Genomic DNA, 21,565 nt, shown 5'->3' on the forward strand with positions numbered 1-21,565 from the left:
TGAGTTCATTATCCATTTACAAACATTCCCTTCACCTTGAACAGGAGAGGAGGTGGGACAAAGAAGCAAGCAGTAAGTAGCAAGACACTATCTCCTCTCCTTGCATGCATTTTAAAAGAAAAACCAATAGCCAACAAGCTGTTGGGCAATAAGTAGATGAAATTTTAGAGAGACATCAGCTACAGGCCTAAGAGTGATAACCTCTGTGTTGCCTAAGGCCCCAATGGCTCCTGTTCTGAAGAAACGGTACTGACTGTGAAGCATGAAAAGCGAAATATTGAGAAAAATTTGTTACACAGTTCTCCACCAAACTGAGGCACAAAAATATCCCACTCAAATTAGGGCAGACTGTTGCATTGCCTACAGTTTGTGAAATTATGGACATTTTTGCCCCAAATTTACTAAATATAGGTGAGGCGTGCTGTTTTTCTTTTTATTGGATTCAGTCCAATTAGCAACATTTTCTCTAATTATTTAAAAGAATTCAGAATGTCATTGCTTCATAATGACTTTCCTGAGAGTTAAAATGTAATTATAACAGGTAACTTTGTGTAGGAGGGAAAATACACATTCACACGTGCTCATGGAAAGAGTCCATCAGAGTCAGGTCCTTGAAAGCAGGACTTAGCAGTGTGCACGTCATCTCTGATAACCTGACGGTCCCAGTGTGCTGCCTGCAAGTGTGTTATAAGAATGCACTAGGAGCGCTTGGGTGGCTGAGTTGGTTAAGCGTCCAACTTTGAATCAGGTCGTTGTCTGCGAGTTCGAGCCCCACATCGGGCTCTGTGCTGACAGCTCAGAGCCTGGAGCCTGCTTGGGAGTCTGTGTCTCCCTCTCTCTCTCCCCACCTCCCTTGTTCATGTTCTGTCTCTCTCTCTTTCTCAAAAATGAATAAACATTTTTTAAAAATTCTTTTAAAGAGTGTATGAATTTTTAAAATTGCAGGAGTGCCTGGGTGACTCAGTCGTTTAAGTGTCTGAGTTCAGCGCAGGTCATGATCTTGCAGTTCATGAGTTTGAACCCCATGTTGAGCTCTCTGCTCTTAGCACAGAACCTGCGTTGGGTCCTCTGTCTCCCTCTTTCTCTGCCCCTCCCCTGCTCATGCTCTATCTCTCTAAAAAATTAAAAAGTGCAAGTAACACAACTTTACTGATTTCTTTCTTCAACTCTTTACCTTGAAACTCTTTACCTTGAAAAATTTCAAATCAATAGAAAAATCCCAGAATAAAACAAAGAACACTGATACACGTCTACAATCACTAATAATAGTTAACATGTTTACCACATTTGTGTTCTCTCTCTTTCTCTCTCTGTACCTCCTCCCTGCCATTGCAAAACAGGCCCCTGCTCTTAAATAATAGCCTCTGTACACTGATCAAATTCAGGGCCATCTAACATTGATGATGCTCTCACCCAGGACATAGTCCTGACTCAACTTTTGCCAGTTGTCCCAGTGATGGCCTTTATAGCATTTCCCCCTCGATCTTGGGTTTACATGCTGCATGTAGCCACGGTCTCTTTGGTGTCCTTTAAAATGGAACAGTTCCAGTTTTATTTGTCTTTCATATTACATTAACATTTTAAAAATTTTTATGTTTTATTTTTGAGAGAGACAGACAGACAGTGTGAGCAGGGGACAGAGAGAGAGAAAGGCAGACACAGAATCCAAAGACAGGCTCCCGTCTCTGAGCTAGCTGTCAGCTCAGACCCCAACACGGGGCTCGAACCCACTAACCATGAGATCATGACCTGAGCTGAATTTGGACGCTTAACCGACTTAGCCACCCAGGCGCCCCTAACATTTTTGAGGAGCACAATGCTTCACGATGCCAATATGAGATTCTGCGTTTAGGGAAGAAGTAATAACTGATGATTTTAACAGAGTGTTACATCAGTAGGTACATGATGTTGGTTTGTTCCATGACTGGTGATTGTAACTCTGATCACTTTGTTAAGATGATGTCTGCCAGAGTCTCTCTTCGTAATTAACAAATCATTTCTGGCAAGGGGCGTGTGGGTACTTGGCCACTATTAATTCTCTTTCCCAGTTAATTTCAGCATCCATTCAGTTGCCTGATCCATTCATACTGCTTTGGACAAAATAGTGATTTTTTAAAAGTTTTTTTATTTCTTTACATTTGCCATTGGAATTCTGCTATGAAGAAGTTTCTCTTCCATCCTCTCTGTCTCTTTACCTACTTACATCTTTGTAAGCATCCGTGGAGACTCACTGGTTGTTGTGATTCAGTTGGTTATTATCACTCTCATTCCTTCTGACGCTCTCATTCTCCCAGCTTTGCCCAGTGGGCACCCCTTCCGCCTCACTCCTGAGTCTGTTTGCACAGCCCCATCGGTTCGCGAGTTCCTTTATTCCTTAGCCCTTAGCCTATTTGTATTGAAGTTCTTAATTCAAGTCACTGCCCAAATGACAGATTTTATTCTTGCACCAATTTTTTTTCCTTTGAGCTGTTGCTCTGCCCCAGTTACTGATCTAACACCCGGTCCAGTGGGAAACGAATTATGTCCGCCTCTATAAGACAGTAGGTTATGATAGGGGGAACCTTGGGAGCATCAAAACAAAGCCCATTACCCTGCTGGATTGGCCACGGAAGGCTCCTGGGAGGAAGTATATCACCTCCCAGACATGAAAGGAGAATAGACCGTAAACATGGAGAGGGAGCACTGTGGTCCAGGCTGAGGGAGGCACCTGTCTCTTTGAGGAACTTCCACCCCCTGGGGAGCCTGTCAGACATACTAACAATAGCACTGAACCCAAACCAATTAACTCAGGATCTCTGGTGGGGAGAACAGTTTGGGGGTCCATACATTTTAATTTCCATACATCACTTCTAGAGAATTTATCATGAGAAATGGTGTCACGTGTCCTGAAGCTAAAACATCCACAACTAAAATTTAAAAAGACCCATTTTATTTTATAGGACTTTGAGCTCAACAATGAACTAAAAATGAATGTCCTAAATTTGCTAGAAGAAGTTTTGCGAGACCCAGACCTTCTTCCCCAAGAAAGGAAAGCCACGGCAAATATTCTGAGGTAAGTGCGGTTTTCAGGTGCCCCCCTAGTTAAGTTAGTTGATTTGTGTTACGTTCCAGAAAATAAGATCCTATAGAATCAGAAAGTCGTATCTTAGACTCCTGGGGGCACAGGGATTCTGCTGTCACTGGCAAAGGGTTACGTATCATCTCTTTTCTGGGGGCAGGTTGGCCTGTGCTGCCTTGGACAGACTTGGATTGGGCCACGTACCCTGTGTGGGGCTCAGGAGTGCAGCTGCTCCTGTTGGTGTGGGCAGAGCCCGGTTCGCTGCAGAACCAAAAGTGGAGAGGAGGATGCCTTGAGGGTCCTCTCCTGCGACTCCGGCAGGCATTGCAGAGACATGATGTCGTGGTTCTAGTTGTTTCATTAGCTCGTGTTGATGAGTTGGTAGAGGCATTTCTGTGAGAGTTTCGTGCCCCTGGCTTGTGGATGTGCCCCCCGTATATAGTAGTTCTGTATTTTCTTCAGCTCCTGTCACAGATCCTAGACCAGTTTTACTGACATCTTCTCAGGTTGTGATTCCCACATCATGTAGGTTGTATGAATTTGGACGTCTGTGTGATAGAAGCTTGAACTTTGGGTTTCCCACGAGAGACTGTTTGTGTCTGTCATTAAATCCCAGCATGCAAGCAGGCCACAGACTTCCTTACAGCTTCTTGAACTGGTGGGTGGATTTTATTTTTCTAGTATGTTCCATAGGGGGAGGACAGCCATCAGGGGCTTCATGCAGACATTTCAGTTATAGCCTTCCTGACGCATGGCTATATTGCCTGTCCCCGCTTGGAGATGGGAAGCCCAGCATTTGTTTGCTACAGCCTGGTACCTCTTTACCTTTTTGACTTCTAGTTCTTCTCCATTTATATTCTCTGGAAAGAGTCCTTTCTCTCTTCTCACCTTGAGTATATTGTTTCTTTGTTAGCCAGCATTCTGAGTGTAGAGAGGTGCCCATCTTAGTCCAGTCTACCATGTTTTTGGAAGTCCCTCTCTAACACAGCAATGCCAGATTTTGGTCTGCAGACTTTTAGCAATTGGCTCATAAGTCATTCTTAGTACCATTAGCTCAAGATCGAATCACCAGACCCTTCTTTGCTCCAGGGGCTCTTGTAGGTGGAATGTGTCTGCCCCAAAACAGATATGTTGAAGTTGTAACCCTGAGTACCTCAAAATGTGATTTGGAAATAGGGCCAGTGCAGATGTAATTAACTAAGAGGAGGTCATACTGGAGTAGGGTGGGCCCCTAATTCGATATGATGGGTGTCCTTGTAAGAAGATGGCCACGTGAAGACAGAGCAAGACGCAGAGAGAATGCCATGTGAAGATGACGCAGAGATGAGAGTGACGCAGCTGCAGGCCAAGAATGCTGACGGCTGGCCAACCACCAGCAGTTAGAAAGGTGGGCCCCTGAGTGGCTCAGTCGGTTGAGCCGGCTCAGGTCATGATCTCACCACTCATGAGTTTGAGCCCCGCTACTTCATCTCCTCTGTCCCCCTCTCTTTCTGCCCCTCCCCTGCTCGTGCTCTTTCTCTCTCTCTCTCTCAAAAACAATAAATAAACATTTAAAAAGAAGAAGAAGAAGTCTAGAAAGAGGCAAGGGAGGATTCCTCTATAGGTTTCAGAGGGAACATGTCCCTGCTGACCCCTTGGTCTTGGACTTCTGGCCTGCAGAACTCTAAGACAATAAATTTCTGTTGTTTTAAGCTGCCCAGTTTGTGGTACTTCATTAGGATGATTCTAAGTATCTATTAAGGGCCCTCTTCACTTTTTCCATGCTATGAAAACACCTAAATAAGCTTAAGACTCTTTTACTATGTTTATTTTCAGATTTTAAATTGTAAATACATTTTCAGATAAAGCTTGGTTTCAGTGGATGTGTGGTTATTTCTGTGACTGATTACTATTTCTTCTTTATGTGAACAGTTTATTATGTTCTTTGTATATAAAACACTGACATTTTGAAACCGCTTTCTGGAAATTTGTGCTCCCAGGGACATTTGACTAGACAACTGTCAGGGAAGTGAACACAAACCATGAGAGCATGACCTGAGCCAAAATCAAGACTTGGACACTCAACCATCTGAGCCACCCAGGCTCCCCTCTGCCTCAGCATCTTTATTCAAGTTCACTGCTTCAAGACCCCAAGACAGGATTGGTGAATGTTCAACCCCTGTTGCCCATTCTGTCACAACAGCCACAGCAGACATTACTAATCAATCCTGAGAGCTTTCTGCCTGCACCAGGGAGTGAGCTTAGAACTCTGCTGACGGACACACCAGTCATTGGAGTTGGCACTTAGGATGAATCCTATCTACCACCCTGGGTCTTCATTATTCCTCAGGTTTAAGATGTGCAAGTTCCTTTTGTTAAATAAATGACCTGAGAATTAGAAGTGTGAAACCAATAAGAAATAGAAATGTTAGTAGATGGTATGACCTGGGAGCATGACCTGGAGCAGAGTCTGATTTTGCCGGGTTCACAGCTATAATCTTGGTTCAGCCACTTACAGCTGTCCAGTTTCTTAACCAGTCTAAACTTCAGTTCCGTCATTTATAGAATGAGGCTAAAAGTACCTACTATTGAATGGTTACAAAGATTACGTGATATCATATGTTTAAAGAGGTTGACACAATGCCTAAAACATAATTAGCACTCGTATTGCTGCTACACAGTATTATTAACACTGACAATAGTTCTTAGGAAAAACAGTTTCTTCCTTCAAGGCAATATGGGCCAAGTACAAGTAGGCTAGGTCTTAGTCAAACTCAACTTTCCTTAGGCCTCATCACTTTGTCTACACAAAAGAGATTATAATACCAATAAAAGCCAATGTCAGGGGTACTTAGGTGACTCAGTCAGTTAAGTGGCCAACTTCAGCTCAGGTCATGATCTCACAGTTCATGGGCTCAAGCCCTGCATCAGGCTCTGAGCTGTCAGCACAGACAGCTTTGGAGCCTGCTTTGGATTCTGTGTCTCCTTTTGTCTCTGACCCTTCCCCGCTCACACTCTGTGTGTGTGTCTCTGTCTCAAAAATAAATAAAACATAAAAAATTTTTAAAAAGCCAATTTCATATTTCACAATGATGTGAATGCAATACAAAAATCATTCAAACGTTCACTCCAAATAGATGAATTATTTGATATGGGGATTATGTCCCAATATAGTGGTTACAAAAAAGCTCTAGTTATAACCCACTTGCTGTTTTGTAAAATAAAAAAAGAAGTAAAAGCAAAACAAAAAGGCAGTTCTGATGATGGGATGGCCCCAGCTGCCCACCCCCAGTTCTGATCCCTTGCAAAGTCTTCCCCAAATATTCCAGAAGTCCCAAGAAATGTGTGCTCAGGAACAAGCCCAGTCATTTTTCTGCCTTACAGAAAAATGCATCTTTCTAAAAATATTTTAATGTTTATTTATTTATTTTGAGAGAGAGAGTGTACCAGCAAGGGAGGGGCAGAGAAAGAGAGAGTGGAGGGGCATCTCAAGCAGGCTCCATTCTGCCAGTGGAGAGCCCAACATGAGGCTCAAACACACAAACCGTGAGATCATGACCTGAACCAAAATCAAGACTTGGACACTCAACCTACTGAGCCACCCAGGCTCCGCTCTGCCTCAGCATTTTTATGCAAGTTCACTTCCCAGACCACTTGAGGGAGAGACCTTATCAGCGCTATCATTGTCTCTGTCAAGAATGCTGCCCGACCGACAGTCTTCTGAAGCTACCATTTCCCTATCTAAAAGCTGGCAAAAGTGCCACCTGTCCCATCCCTGAGCCACATGGGCCCCGGAGCAGCCTCACTCAGCCCCAAGTCTCAGGCTCTTGTGAGAATAGCTCCTTTCGCTCCTGGTTCCACATCTTTCACCGTTCCACACGCACTCACAGAGCCAAGCAGCGAGTACATACTGTGCCATCCGTTCTCCTTCTTCTCGCCATCTTTCTTCCCATGAGGCCAAACGAAACCAAAGCCTTTGTTTAGCCCTGAGCATACTGACTAAAGCAGGCAGGTACCATTGGGGTGACCAGCCCATTAGTTGAGCAGACAGCCAGACCCTGAGTCCCAGATGAGTCGGCACTAAGTTACCTTCCTAGCAAGCTAGTGAATAGACATATGCAAAAGAAAAAAAATTCTGGTGCCAGAAAACTACTGATCGTTGATTGATGTTCCCCTGTCAAGTAATTCGTTCCACCTGCATTAAACTTGAGGGTCCCTTCCCAGCACACAAGACTGTGGTGACAGGGGGAGTACATGATGCATTAATTTGTTAGAGTTTCTGATAACTTACCGAATCGGATACCTATGTTTTTATGTATGATATTTACATATTTATATTTTATTTCTTTTTAAAAATTTATTTTTGAGAAAGATAGAGGCAGAGGGAGAGGGAGAATCTCAAGCACAGAGTCTGACATGGAGCTCGAACTCATGAAACTGTGAGATCATGACCTGAGCCAGAATCAAGAGTTGGCTACTTAACCAACTGAGCCACCCAGGCACCCCTATATTTATATTTTTAAACTCCTGTCAGAATAATTAGAAAGTAAAGTAGGAAGTAATATCTAAATATAACCATCACTGATGGAATGCCGTCATTCATGCAATCTCGTTTTGAAAAGAAGCCACCATGGAGTATATGAAGAAGAAACAGAAATCAGAAGGATTATTTAGTAACTCTGAAAATTACAAAGATGTTCCTGTTAATTCGTTTCTTAATTTGGAAACAAACAGGGAATTATTTCCAACCAAAGCCTGGAGATTTTAGTACTGAAGGTTTCCATGCATTTCTAAGATATGCCAGAGCAAGGGTAGCGATGGACTCAAGTGAGCCTGCAGGGAAGTAAAGCCAGGGCTAAGAAAGAGGAAGGAAGAGATGGTCTGGTGGGTCCCAGAAGGGGAAGCCACTAGTGATAAAGCCATTCACAGAGTGAGGGGGAGCAGAGCCTGGGGCAGGTCGTGCCCAGGGCACAAGCCGGCCAAACTCAGTCAAAGCCAGCAGCCCAGAGAGTGTGGACCAGTCTGCGGACAGAGGCAGTTACTCTTGGCTCAGCTTTTAAGACTGTCTGATTTCTACTGTTAACAGAGGACTTTTCCAGTCATAGAACTTGAATAATCCCATTTCCTTTAAGATTTTTTTATCGGGGGCGTCTAACTTCGGCTCAGGTCATAACCTCATGATTCGTGGGTTTGAGCCCCGTGTCAAGCTCTGTGCTGACAGTGCAGAGCCTGGTGCCTGCTTTGGATTCTGTCACTCCCTCTCTCTCTGCCCCTCCCCTGCTCATGCTCTGTCTCTCTCTGTGTCTCCCCAAAAAACAAATAAAATGTTTAAAAAATAAAAAATAATAAAAAATAAAAAAATTATCTGGTGTTATTATAAATGCACAAATATTAAACAGATCATGCTGACTGGGAGATGTGAGAGAAACCCAGTATCCTGGAGTGGGCATCGAAGCGCTACAGCTGTCAGGAGACCAGGAGCAAATCCATCCAGTTTGGAGCCGGACCAGTTTTCACATCAAGGGGAAAATATGTGAACATACCTCCCAGGGAATACAAGTTGTGGTTGTGAGAGATAGAGATACAACACACTGTAGTTAAAGGTAGCCCTGACACGAGAGATTTATATGCAGTCAAGCTGTGTAACAGCGAGACGTAAATATGACATGTATTTAAACATATATTAGCTTTATACAGTAAACTGGCTTCTTCCAATGACAAACCATCTCTGCTTCACACAGTCTCCCAGGGATTACCTTATGATGAAAAAACTTAATAGGCATATACAGTTTGTTGTCTTATTTGTGAATAAAACCTTCCGCTGGAGACTTTTCTATTTCTAAAATACCGTTCCCCCTGCAACACTGTATGACTAGTAGGCTTCTGAATTGATGTGGCAGAGAGTTTTTGGTAGACAACTAACATGCTATGAAATGAAAAGAAACAAAGACTGGCTTGGTAGGTGGTCCGCTGGAATGGGTTCAGGTCATGAAGGGGTGGCCCCCAAACCTCACGGAGCCTCAAGCAGCATCAATAGCTGCTCTTGTGAAAGAGAAAACGTTAGATAATTTAACCAGACCAGGGTGTGTCTTGGAACATTAGCATGAGATCATGGAGGAAAGGAACATTTGATAGAAGCGAACTGCCTTCTTGACCACTTCTTTCCAAGGAAGGAATATTGCCTAGCCTCATTAAAAAAGATCTTTTCCATGGGTACACATAGTTATGTGGCCACCGATCTCTCTCCAGGAACCCAGACAGGCCTGGAAAGAATGACATAAGCTTTGGGAAATAGTCACTTTTATCCCCCATGTGTAATCCTTAAGTAAGATTTAACAGTCTTTGGAGAAAGACTTGTGTTTGCTTATTTTTTCCTCACCTCAGTCTGTTTTTTATCTTCTGATGAGTCTTTCTGCTTGCAAAGGAGATGGCTCATTGCTGAGAAGAGGACCATCACTCCTGGAATCTAGAAGGAATCTTCTCCCTGGTAAACAACAAAGAGCTTTTGTAAGAGAGGAAAAGGAGTGGACATGTCTGGGTGTATGTTCTGTGCCGGACCCTTGAAGGGTGTCTTTATAACCCTGCCTAAAATAAGCAAGAACAACAGCGCAGCACAACTGACCAAATCCTGGGCAAGTTAGTCCCCTTCAGCTTCGGTTTCCTCATCTGTAAAATGGGCCTCATAACTCATACTTTGAAGGGATTTCGTATGATGCCGAGAGAGTGTTTGTCAGATGGCTTGTACAGGGCTGGTGCGCAGCGGGTAGACAGCGCCCCGTGTCAGTTGCTGTCGTGTTTTTGAAGGTTGTAGTCTGTTTTCATCAATTCAGAACACAGCAGAATCACATCATTATTTATTTTATTTTTTAAGTTTATTTATTTATCTTGAGAGACAGAGAGAGAACGAGAGAGAGAGAAAGAGAGAGAGAATGCATGTGCAAGCAGGGGAGGGGCAGAGAGAGAAGAGAGAATCCCAGCAGCCTCCACCCTGTCAGCACAGAGCTGACATGGAGCTCGAACTCACAGACTGTGAGGTCATGACCTGAGCCAAGGTCAAGGGTCGGACGCTTAATCAGCTGAGCCACTGAGGTGTCCCCATTATTTCATTTAAAACTACCTTCTTACAGCAGACAGGCTACGTGGTTTGGGACTGTTTTAAATATTTCAGTACTTTTAATATGTGATTGTGACTTCATTTTGGAATACTTAAAATGCTTGGCCCAGATGGTAAGTTATGTAATCAGTATAATTCTCCTGGACTCTGAACTTCTGTTGGACATGAAATGTCACTCCCACTCTGAAACCCACACCCACTTCAGGATTCATTAACTTATATATTTATTCAGTCATTCATCCCTGAAAAAAAAATAGTGAGAGCTGAATAACTCTGTGTGTGGGGATATAGCACCAAGTGCATCTTGGGAGAGTCCATCTGGGAATCGAGGGAGAAGAGTTTACTTGCTGGATTCTGCTTTGCGTTGTTCAGATTCTTGCCGGCCAGGGACTGCCCTGAGCTCTGGTCTGCACGTGCACAGGGAGGGGTCCTCGGCGTCTCCTGCCTCAGCATCCGCACGGAAGGGCCAGGGTGGGAGCTAGAGGAAGGTGGTGGGAGGCCCGTCAGAGTCTCTGACTGGTGGGACTGCAGGACACGTGAACTCAGCATGGGTCCTCTCGGTGGTACAGAGCGCACCAGCTCACCCTCAGCTTCACCTTGACGGTGGATGTTTTACTTACAACCTTGTGTGTGGCAAGTTGGCTCCTTGGTGTAAGCCAGCTCTCTCAGCGACCCTCCTGTGCCTTTAACCTGTGTGTTTTTCTGTGGCTTTGACTTTTCACCTGCGGCTCCTGTCTCTGCGACCTCCAGCTGGCAGCACAGCCTCACAGACCTGAACCCCCCAACTTCCCACCCTGGGAGAATCATTTTATTCCTGGCATGTTTCTTCTCATGGGTATTTTGGTTTTATTTTTTAGGGCCCTTTCACAAGATGATCAAGATGACATCCACCTAAAATTAGAGGATATAATTCAACTGGTAAGTCCAGCCGTGTCTTATTCAGCACGATTACACGCAACCTACTTCTCAAAGGCAAGCGATTTGCCCGTGCCTGATGGCTGGATGCTCAACTGTAGTTCTGTCAGTGAGGCACGGGGAGATGAACTAAATTCGACTTGGGGCTGAGCTGTTGCGCCATGATATTAATGTTGGCTGCTGTTTCTAGCTTTTGTAGCTAGGATCCATGATGGACTTCGCTCTTGAGCAGCCGCCGTGAGCGGCTGGGCACCTCGCTCTCGGGGAGTTTCATTCCCACCTTCCTCTCTTGCAGACAGACTGTCCGAAGGCCGAGTGCTTTGAGACCTTGTCAGCCATGGAGCTGGCTGAGCAGATCACCCTCCTGGACCACATCATTTTCAGAAGCATCCCCTACGAGTGAGTGTGGCCCTCACAGCCGCAGGCCCCGCAGGCAGGACCTGTGGCCTTAGAGCTGCCATTGTCCCCAAGGCAGATGTGTACGCACAGGGGTGTGAGTCTTAGTCTCACCATGGTTTGAATGCCTTATGGTCCCAGGTTATGCTAGCAACATTGATTTGGCAACACTGGGGACTCTCAGGATGGTCACCTTGTGCTTCTGTATGTTCTCTCGTTTCCATGAATTTCTTCATCTCTCTCATCCTCACAGTATACAAACCTCAGTATGCCTGTAACAGTGGTTCTCAAACTTCATGGGGTCTAAAATAGTTTGGGAAACTTGTTAAAAATGTACATTCCTAGATACCTCCTTCAGAGATTTGTGATTCTAGTAGGTTTGAGGCCCAGGAAACTGCATTTTCAATGCAAATCCCAGACAATATTGCATGATCCAATAATATACTATGAGAAGCACCGGTGTTGGGTAGGAGCTATACATGTTACCACAGTTATTCATCCACTTCCATGAACCAACAAGTATTGCTGAGCTTTGAGACCCTGCAGCAGTGGAGACTCCCGAGACAGAGCTTTGCACGAGGCGCCTGCCGAGCATCGATGTGCCGCGTGAGCTGCCATGTAATGAGCGGCGTCACTGCTGCCCTCAATCTTCCCATGCAGAGGATGACCAAGGCCTCTAGCCCCCTTGGAGCTGTAGCAACCGTAGCTCCACTAACAAGGCCTTTGTCTGGGCAAATCACAACTGTCGGTCCACACCCTCTGTGAAACAGCTGAATTGCTGGTAAAGAAGGGGCTGGCCATGAGATACGAAGGTGACCCATGTCGTATGTAGAGAAGAGGACTTCGGGACGCTGGAGGGTCAGATCCGGCGGTGGGTGGTCAGAGCTACAGCTGTGTAAGAGAAGCATGAGGGGCAGGGCCAAGAGCTGTCCCTGCAGACTTTTCTCTGTTTTATCTTTTTCCCCTCCCTCTCTCTTCCCATGAACAAGTGGGGCAGGGGATGGGGGAAGGAATGTGGCCTGTTGGCTATACAAACGGACCCAGTGACTACTTGAGTGAAGACTTGAGTTAGAAACCACAGGGCCTCTCGCCCCATCTCCTGACTCACCTCTAGTACAGTGGGGATTTGGTGGGGAGATGAACATGACCTCTGTAGAGAAAGAAAGAGAAAGTCCCAACCTCGATGGTTGGTCTCTTCCTGGGACCCTCCCTTCCTCTCCTCTCCTCCCTGTCCCCACTGTGCTGGTGTGAACATCTACCAATTATTTTTGTCTGTGGAACTGACACACCTTTATGCCCCAACAGCCTTGCAGGAACATGAAAGAACAAAAAACCTTTTGCAGGGACTCAGCCAACATTTCTGGATTAAGACTGTGTCCAAGTAATTTCATTTCAGGTTATTTTTTTGTAATGCCTATACAAAATAGTCCCCGGATGCTCCAGCTTGATTGTCTCTTGCTTGCTGTGATCTGGTGGCCTGCTCATGGTGAAGTGAATGAGCAGAGATGTTTTTTTTGAAGACAGACCTTCTACCAGGCTGAGCTCCCGCTCCTGTAACTGCTGTCACCACATGAAGTGGTAACAACAGTGTGTGTTTTTTCAGCCTTTACCATGTGTACCATTATGGACCCTGGGGATAACAAAGGAAAATCCCTGCCCGTGGAACTGACGTTGTCCTGGAGGATATCAGAGCAAAGTGGAGGAAAACATGGTGGTTTTGACTTATGTTTTTGGTGGTGATGGATTTTTTTGGACCTTCTGCTAAGGCTTAAGATTTTTCATTTTATTTTTTATTTTTTTTAATGTTTACTTATTTTTGAGAGACAAAGAGAAAGAGAGAGCTCGTGTACATGAATAGGGGAGAGACAGAGGGAAAGGGAGACACAGAATCTGAAACAGATCCAGGCTCTGAGCTGTCAGCACAGAGACCTTCACAGGGCTTGAACTCATGAACTGCGAGATCATGACCTGAGCTGAAGTCAGATCTTAACTGACTGAACCACCCAGGTGCCCCAAGGCTTAAGATTTTTTTTAAGCTGATTCAGGGAAAACAATCTTGGTTTCTGAATTAGTATGTAAGCTCTTTATCCTTTCTGTGATGGTCATTGTTTTCCACCTGTAGAGAAGTTTTTATAACGATCCTAATTCTTACCAAATTCCAAACATAAGAGAAAAGTGGAAATTGAAAAATCTTTTTCTTTTTGGCATCAAGGGGTAAAATGCTAGAGATGAGCCAAAATTCATTGAGTTGGTCAGGAGCACTCGATGTTGGGCAGTGTCAAATTTAATGTGTATAACAATCATACTGTTCAGGATCATAGCCACCATTTTAAGAAATTAAACTGGTTTTGTGTTCTGTTTTGAACTTACAGAGAATTTCTTGGGCAGGGGTGGATGAAGCTGGATAAAAATGAAAGGACACCTTACATTATGAAAACCAGCCAGCACTTCAATGATGTAAGTAACCATAAGAATAAAATGTGGGCATGTTGTAGGAAGATGAATCAGGGTCTTAAGACTCCTTCTCTAAAACAGAACTGGTGAAATGTTAAAACAAAATAAAAAATGCATATACTTCTCTAAGAGCTTATAGTATGATCACTTTCACTTAACTTCCAGACATGAGGTTCACTTTTGGTGGTACCCAAGTCTGGTAAGTGCTCAATAATGCATAGGTTGCTGCTGTTATTTTAGCATAATCATCATTACTTCATGGTCATACATTGACTAGTTCTAATCACCAGTGATTCTGCTGACAGTCAGGTTGGGTTAGTGCAGGTCACCCTCATTATTACTGCACATTCAGCCCCTGTGATTCCAGGCTTGGAAGGGACCCCGTTGCTGTAGCCGTGCACACTGGTGACCAGCTGTCAGTCCATCTCCCTGCTCTGCTTTTCTCCAGCAGCAAGATGGCCTGGCTGTTCAAGCCACCAACTCCTGACCGGTTCTGTTCTAATCGTCTCAGCCCTTCGGCAGAACCACATATGGGGGAGTATCTATCTTCAGACCTATCTAGGCAAAGGGAAGGCTCCCCTTCCAGTTCTACTAGACTTTAGTAAAAGGAATAATGATGATGTTAAAAAAAAAATGAAAGAAAGAAAAGTCTATCAGGATCCTTGTAGGTAAATTAATATGTCGTCCAGAGTCAAAATACAAAATAACAGTGTAGATTCCCAAGATGGCATTTTGCACAGGGTACGTGCAGCGTGCATGTACACTGAGTGAGTGTTACCCCATCATGAGCATCCATGGCCCTGCTGCCTAAAGGACGGGACACATGGCCCCTCTAGGCTACTCTCTGGGAAGCAGAGTCCCTGCTGTAGAAAATAAGCCTGTATTGTCTGTGCCATACGTATACTTGGGATATAATGAACAATCAAATCAGAAGTTCATTCCCAGGGGCCAGACTCTTATGTGTCTACCAGATGGTCACTTACATTGTGCCTTCAACACCTTGCAAATGGAACTTATCACTAGTATCTTCCAGACCTGCCAAGACTACTTCCTCATCTTATGCTCTATTCTTAATCTTGGGTAGTGGCCAAGACCATACCTTCATTCGCCCAAGCACAGAATCTAGAGGTCATCTTTGACTCCTTCTCTGCTAATCCCAGCTAGCTCCCCAACATATTAGTGAACCCTAAGTCTACATATTTCCAAGACCCTTCTTTTCCCCTTCTTTCCCACTGCAGTGACCTTGATTTGATTTTTTATCCTTTTCTCCAGGAGCTCCTAACTCACTACCTACCTCTGCCATCTCATTGTCCCCCAAGCCCATTCTTCACATAGTGTCACAAAATAACTTTTCTGAAAGACCAATCTAAGTATACCACTTTCATGACAAAACTCTGCCAGTGGCTTCCTCTCACCTTCGGGATGCAGTCCCAGGCGCTCAGCCAGGCTTCCAGGAGCCCGGCTTATGCAGGCATGACCTCTTTCTGGAAGCCTGCTCTGTACTAGGCCAAATGCCCCATGCTGCCTCCGTGTTCTCAAACCCCTCCAGGCAGACTTAGCTTTGCATTTCGCTGTGTGATATTTACTTGTATGTCTGCCTCCCTTCACCTTTCTACCTAACTAGGCTCAGTGCCTTGAGGTCAGGGATTCTCATTTATATGTTCCTGTTCTCAGAACCTAAAAGAATGACTTGTCTAGGAGCTCAGCACAAAATAATTTTTTAATGAATATATACAGTGATGATTCTGAGGCACTGTAAGATCTAACACACCTATGGAATGGTCAAAGAATGGGTATACCCGCTAGACTTGAGTGTGTGGATATGAGTACAGATCCTACATTCCCTTTGTTAGTCATCAGTCCTAAGCTGTTCTCTTCCTTTCCATATTCTAAACATTGAGCTACCTCAGCTGCTGTCTCTTTTTCTCTTGGTTTCAATTAATAGAATTACAGCACTTAGCCTTGAAACTATAGGTCTTATTAACTCTAATGGGAAAAAATCCAATGAGGTAAAAAGGAGTAAGTGTTCTCTTTTCCCCTGTCTCTAAATGTGTCTGGCTTGAGAGTTGATCAGGCTAGAATTTGATATGATTGGGGGTAAATGTATTTTCTTTCCCTGTGGTAGCTGGGGCCTCCTGGCCCCCACATGTTGGGGGCAAAGGAGCATGTGGAGAAGCCCCCCAAAAGTGAAATCTATAATCAGCGAAGATTGCCAGTCCTCAGGGGCCAGCTCATTCTATTCCATTTCCTCAATTACTGGAAATAACTCCTTCATCAAAATTACTGATTTAAAAAATTATTCTTTCCCCCAACATATTGATTCCAAACAGCCTGTCCTGTTCACTCTGAGGATGAACAGGTTTCCATTAGTTTCTTGTTGTTATTATTACTTCAGTCTTTTCAGAAAATTGGTTACTAAATATGGACTGTGATCTCCATGTCCCTCAGCACCCTGTTTTTGTGACATTTCCGTGGTTAAGTTGGGCACTTTGCCTGCGTGCATTGCTTTGGCTCTTAGCTGCTCTCTCTTGGCTTTTCCGCTGTCTCAGATGAGTAACCTGGTGGCCTCCCAGATCATGAACTATGCCGACATCAGCTCCCGTGCCAACGCGATAGAGAAGTGGGTGGCGGTGGCGGACATCTGCCGGTGCCTGCACAACTACAATGGTGTGCTGGAGATCACCTCAGCCTTAAACAGAAGTGCCATCTACAGGCTGAAGAAAACCTGGGCCAAGGTGTCTAAGCAGGTGAGCACCAGAGTGTGACACACCCTGCTGCCGAGAGGAGAGGCCAGGAGACAAGAGCCAAGAGAAATATTACTAATTAGGAAATAATTAGCTGAACCAAGCCTCTCAGTTGCCAAAGAAAGGTGCCAACATGGGTAATTACAGCGTTCTTACCACTTAATTGATTCCACTCATGTGCAGTTCTAATTGGTTAATTTAGAAAAGCAACTACAACCCAAAACATTCATTACAACATATTTGGGACAACCTCAAATAGCGTGGTTGACAGGAGTTGTTTCCAAAATTATTTGGGGAAGGTATGTTGATTCCAAGTGAACACAGACATGTCCTGTGGATTCATTCTTTCTCCCCAAAGTAAGGGTATAAGTGCCTGAGGACCTCAATGTTCACTTTTTCTTGTCTTTTGTCATTTATATAGTATAGTTTTGGCATAATGACTCAGATGTACAGAAAACCCTCTTCATTTTCTTTTAACTAGATTCAGTTTGTTCATGTCTATCATTTTCATTCTAGATTTTCAATATTCAAATTAAATAATAATTCTCCCCCGCCCCCCGTCCTGTCTCCTGGCTTTCTCCCTGGGTGTTGGTGGGTGTCGGGGAGGGCTTCTCTGGGCTTGAGGGCAGCTGTGTGCACCCACCTATTGTAGCCTTCTGCTAGTTGGTCGCTGGGTGGGGGCTGCCCTGCATTGCCTGTGCCCAGTGTGTGTCTGTCTGCCTGGCCTGCCCGTGAACGGGGCGCAGCGACTGTACCCAGTGGGCCTAGCTGAGCTCACTTCCCCGTCAGCTCTCACTGGCTCTGCTGGTCCTCTGAGATTGGGGGTGTCCTTTCCTACAGGCTGCCCTGCCCTTGGTGATCCGTGGTGGGCGGGCTCACTCCTTATTAGCAGGCAACTACCTTGGCCCTCTCACAGGGCACTGGGGGAATTTTGCAGACTCCTCCACGTACTACTGGTGCCAGAGGCAAATTCTTTTTCTGTCAACAAAGCCTGGACCTGGCAAATAAAAGCCACAGCTTCTATAAGTACTGTTTAAAAAACAAAACAAAACACTTTTTATGTTGAGATCATTGTAGGTTCACCTACAGTTTGTAAAAGATAATGGAAACCCCCTACACCCTATACCTAGTGTCCGTGATATAGACTCGTGTGTAAGTATAAACACAACCCAGCCACAAGGTTAGCATTGGTCATATCCACTGACCTCATTCAAGCAATCAGTTTTACATACACTCATTTGTGTCTGTGAGTATTTACATGTATGTCCTTTTATTACCTCTGCAGTCAAGATCAACACAGTTCTGTTACCAGGATCCCTCCTGCCACCCTTTTATAGCCATAGCCACTTCATCCATGCCCCCTCCCTAACCCCTGGCGACGCAAAATCTGTTTTCCGTCTCTGTAAAATGTTGTCATTTCAAGAACATTATATAAATGGAATCACACAGTATATGACATTTTGAGATTGCCTTTTTAAATATTCCCGGGAGATCCATTCATGGTGTTACATGTATTAATGCTTAGTTTGTCTTTAATGCTAAGTAGTACTCATAGTATAAACATAGGCATTTCAGCCACTCACCCTGTGAAGAGCATCTGCATTGTTTTCGGTTGAGGGCTGTTACAAATAAAGCTGCGGTGCACATTCATGTAGGTTTTGTGTGACTGTAACTTTTTGTTTGTGTGGCATAAATGGGCGAGAGTGCAACGGCTGGATCATATGGTGATTGTGTGTTTAGTTTCATAAGAAGCTGTCAAATTCTTCTCCAGAGTGGCTATACCACTTTATACTTCCATCATCCAAGGATGAGTGGACCAGTTTCTCCAAATTCTTGCCCACACTTGGTGTTATCATAATTTTTTATTTTAGCCATTTTGATATCTCATTATTGTTTTAATTTGCATTTTCCTAATGGCTAATGTTGTTAAACATCTTTTCATATGCTAGTTTACCATCTGTTTATTCTCTTCAATGAAATGTCTGCAGCTCATTTTTTAATTGGATTTTTTTCTCACCTTTGAGATCTGAGAGTTCTTTCTCTACTCCTCCCACTTTATTTTTCTGTTTCAAAATTATTTTAGCTATTCTAGGTGCTATGACTTTCCATATAAGTTTTAGTTAAAAAAATTATGTCTTAAAAAACTGTATTGAGACTTTTTAAATGTTTATTTATTTTGAGAGTGAGTGCAGTATGGAACAGACAGAGGGAGAGGGAGGGAAAGAATCGCACGCAGGCTCTGTCCACACAGAGCCCAACACAGGGTTCTGACTCACCAACCATGAGATCATGATTTGAGCCAAAATCAAGAGTCAGACCCTTAATCAGCTGGGCCACCCAGTGCTGATTTACTGAGGTTTTTATTGGAATTTCATTAAACAAATATTGAATCTTATTACTATGTTGAGTCTCCTAGTCCACAAACACAGTATGTTTCTCTATTCAGGCTTTCTTAAATCAGCATTTTGAAAATTTCAGCATACAAGTCCTATATATATTTTGTGAGATTTTTGCCTAAATATGGTTCATTTTCTTTGGGGAAATTTAAATGTCACTGTGGTTTTATTTTTGGTTTCTACACGTTCCTTGTTAGTATATACAAATGTGATTGATTTTTTTATGTTGATCTTATATCAACAAACTGGCTAAACTCACTAATTAGTTTTAGGAGGTTTTTTGTAGATGCGTTCAGATTTTCTACATAGACAAATATTACTTGTAAATAAGAACTATCTTATTTCTTTCTTTCCAATTCATATGCCTTTTATTTCCTTTTCTTGCCTTATTTGTCTGGCTAAACTTCCAATACTCTGTTGAATCAGGGTGGTGAGAAAGGACACACTTTCCTTGTTCTCAGTCTTGTGGGGAAAGCATTCAGTCTTCCACCGTATGGATAATGCTAGCTGTAGGTGATTTGTAAATGCTTTTTATAAAATTGAGGAAATTATCCTCTCTTCCTAGTTTTTTGAGAGATTTTATGAAGATAGGTGTTGGAATACTGTTTTTAAAATGGGCTTCAGACAGCTGTATCAGAATCTACAAGCTGGACATGGACGCCCTTGTTATGGCTGGCTTTTGCCTCCCCCTAAGGCAATGTGGCTTCAGCCATTGGGCATTAGACACAAAGAGCATACTATCCTGTCACACACATTGTCCCATTTCATTGAGGTCAGTAAGTCACTCCTCTGCCTTCTCTTTCATTCTGCTTCCCCTATTTCTTTTTCATCTGAAGTTGGTACTAACAGATTCTTAAATCTTCTTTAAGAAAGTGGTAGGCCTATGATCCAGAAATGGGCCTACTAGGCATTTACCCAGGGGATACAAAAATACTGATTACAAGGGATACATACACTCCGATGTTTATAGCAGCATTATCTACAATAGCAAATTATGGAAAGAACCCAAATGTCCATTGACCGATGAATGGATAAAGAAGATGTGGTATATTTATATATGATAGAATATTAGCCATAAAAAAGAATGAAATGGTGCCATTTGTAAGACATGGGTGGAGCTAGAGAGTATTATGCCAAGCAAAATAAGTCAGGCAGAGAAAGACAAATACCATATGATTTCACTTATATGTGGAATTTAAGAAACAAGACAGATGAATATAGGGGGAGAAAGAGAGAGAGAGGCAAACCAGAAAACAGGCTTAACTACAGAGTACAAACTGAGAGGGTTGGGGGGGGAGGGGTTAAACGGAGGATGGGGACCGAGGAGGCGCTCGGTGTGAGGGGCGCTGGGTGTTGTATGTAAGTGATGAATCACCGAGTTCTACAGCTGAAACTGATACTATACTTTATGTTAACTAACTGGAATTTAAATAAAAACTTGAGGAAAAAAGAAGGAAACACTAGGCCTTCCCTATAGTTGACTTAAGTGATACTCGTGTACTTGATAGGATGCAGCTTCAGGGATAGTGGACTAAGAAATAGGGGTGATAAGACTAATATTGAAATTATTTCTTTCAAATTTGAATATACTGCTTGTAGAGGCATTGAAGAATTTAGCATTTCAGTCACATGTATGTGTCATTCAGAGGGCTTTAGGATGGGCGGTGGACTATCCTGCAGGACCCAGGACCTCAGTGTAGTCACAGCAGGTAGTGCCTGTTTGCAGACATGTCCTGCTTCAGATGCTCTCGTCATACCATCTGCTCTGTGGCTGTCTCTTCCTTAGGTCTGAGTCCCGTCTGGGCGACGTCCAGACGGCCTGGTAGAATGTGCACTCTGAAGCCTGCCACATCTGGTCTGTGGCTCTCGGACAGACTGTATTTCTGCAGCTTCTTTCACCCAAGGCCGGCTCTGGGTCAGGAGGGAGGCCTGCCCAGCCCAGCCCATCCCCCGCCCCCACCCCCCACCCCTGCCCAGGCCTTGCTGGCTGTCCTCTTTCAGTGTCCTCAGGAGGCAGGGTGGGGCAGGCAGCCCTTTGAGCCATTCTGAAAGCTCTCCTGAAGCTTACAGCTCTTGCCCAGACGGAGAGCAGTCTGAGGAGTCACAGCCTGGGTGTTCCAAGTGTCCCTGCCCCCTTGCCTGAGCATTAGTGTTACCAGGGGTGGGTCGTCACCTCCAAGGGCCACTCTACCATTCTCCCAAGTCTGTAGAAGAAACTCCAGATCAATGTCCACAACAGTTTTATTTCTTGGTAAACATCAGTTATTCTGTAACAAGGTGATGATGATGGTCACAAAACAAGGGGTTTGTGGTAGAAGAGAGCCAAGCAACAAGTCTTTGTTTTGATGATCTGGAAATTAACATGCAAAAAGATTCACCATGAAAACCACCTGACAGGAGACCTCTCCTTTAAGGTCCCCTAATTCAACATGTGCTTTGTCAATTCTTTAAATCCCTAAGTTTCTTGTGCCATTGCAATTTGTTTTCTACACATTTTCCTCTTTTTGGC

General features: G+C 44.0%; 1 protein-coding gene across 2 annotated transcripts in view; it reads left to right on the forward strand.

Annotated features, from left to right (window-relative positions):
- Positions 1-21,565, forward strand: part of RASGRF2 (Ras protein specific guanine nucleotide releasing factor 2) — a 233,290-nt gene that overhangs the window by 204,642 nt on the left and 7,083 nt on the right. For both annotated transcript variants that reach the window (XM_029942526.1, XM_029942527.1), the window contains exons 19-23: positions 2,940-3,052; positions 11,009-11,069; positions 11,362-11,465; positions 13,835-13,919; positions 16,466-16,663. In XM_029942526.1, coding sequence (XP_029798386.1) covers positions 2,940-3,052; positions 11,009-11,069; positions 11,362-11,465; positions 13,835-13,919; positions 16,466-16,663 — 561 coding nt within the window. The remainder of the gene's footprint in view (positions 1-2,939; positions 3,053-11,008; positions 11,070-11,361; positions 11,466-13,834; positions 13,920-16,465; positions 16,664-21,565) is intronic.

Source organism: Suricata suricatta, chromosome 6 (genome assembly GCF_006229205.1).
Source record: "Suricata suricatta isolate VVHF042 chromosome 6, meerkat_22Aug2017_6uvM2_HiC, whole genome shotgun sequence".
Lineage (NCBI taxonomy): Eukaryota > Metazoa > Chordata > Mammalia > Carnivora > Herpestidae > Suricata > Suricata suricatta.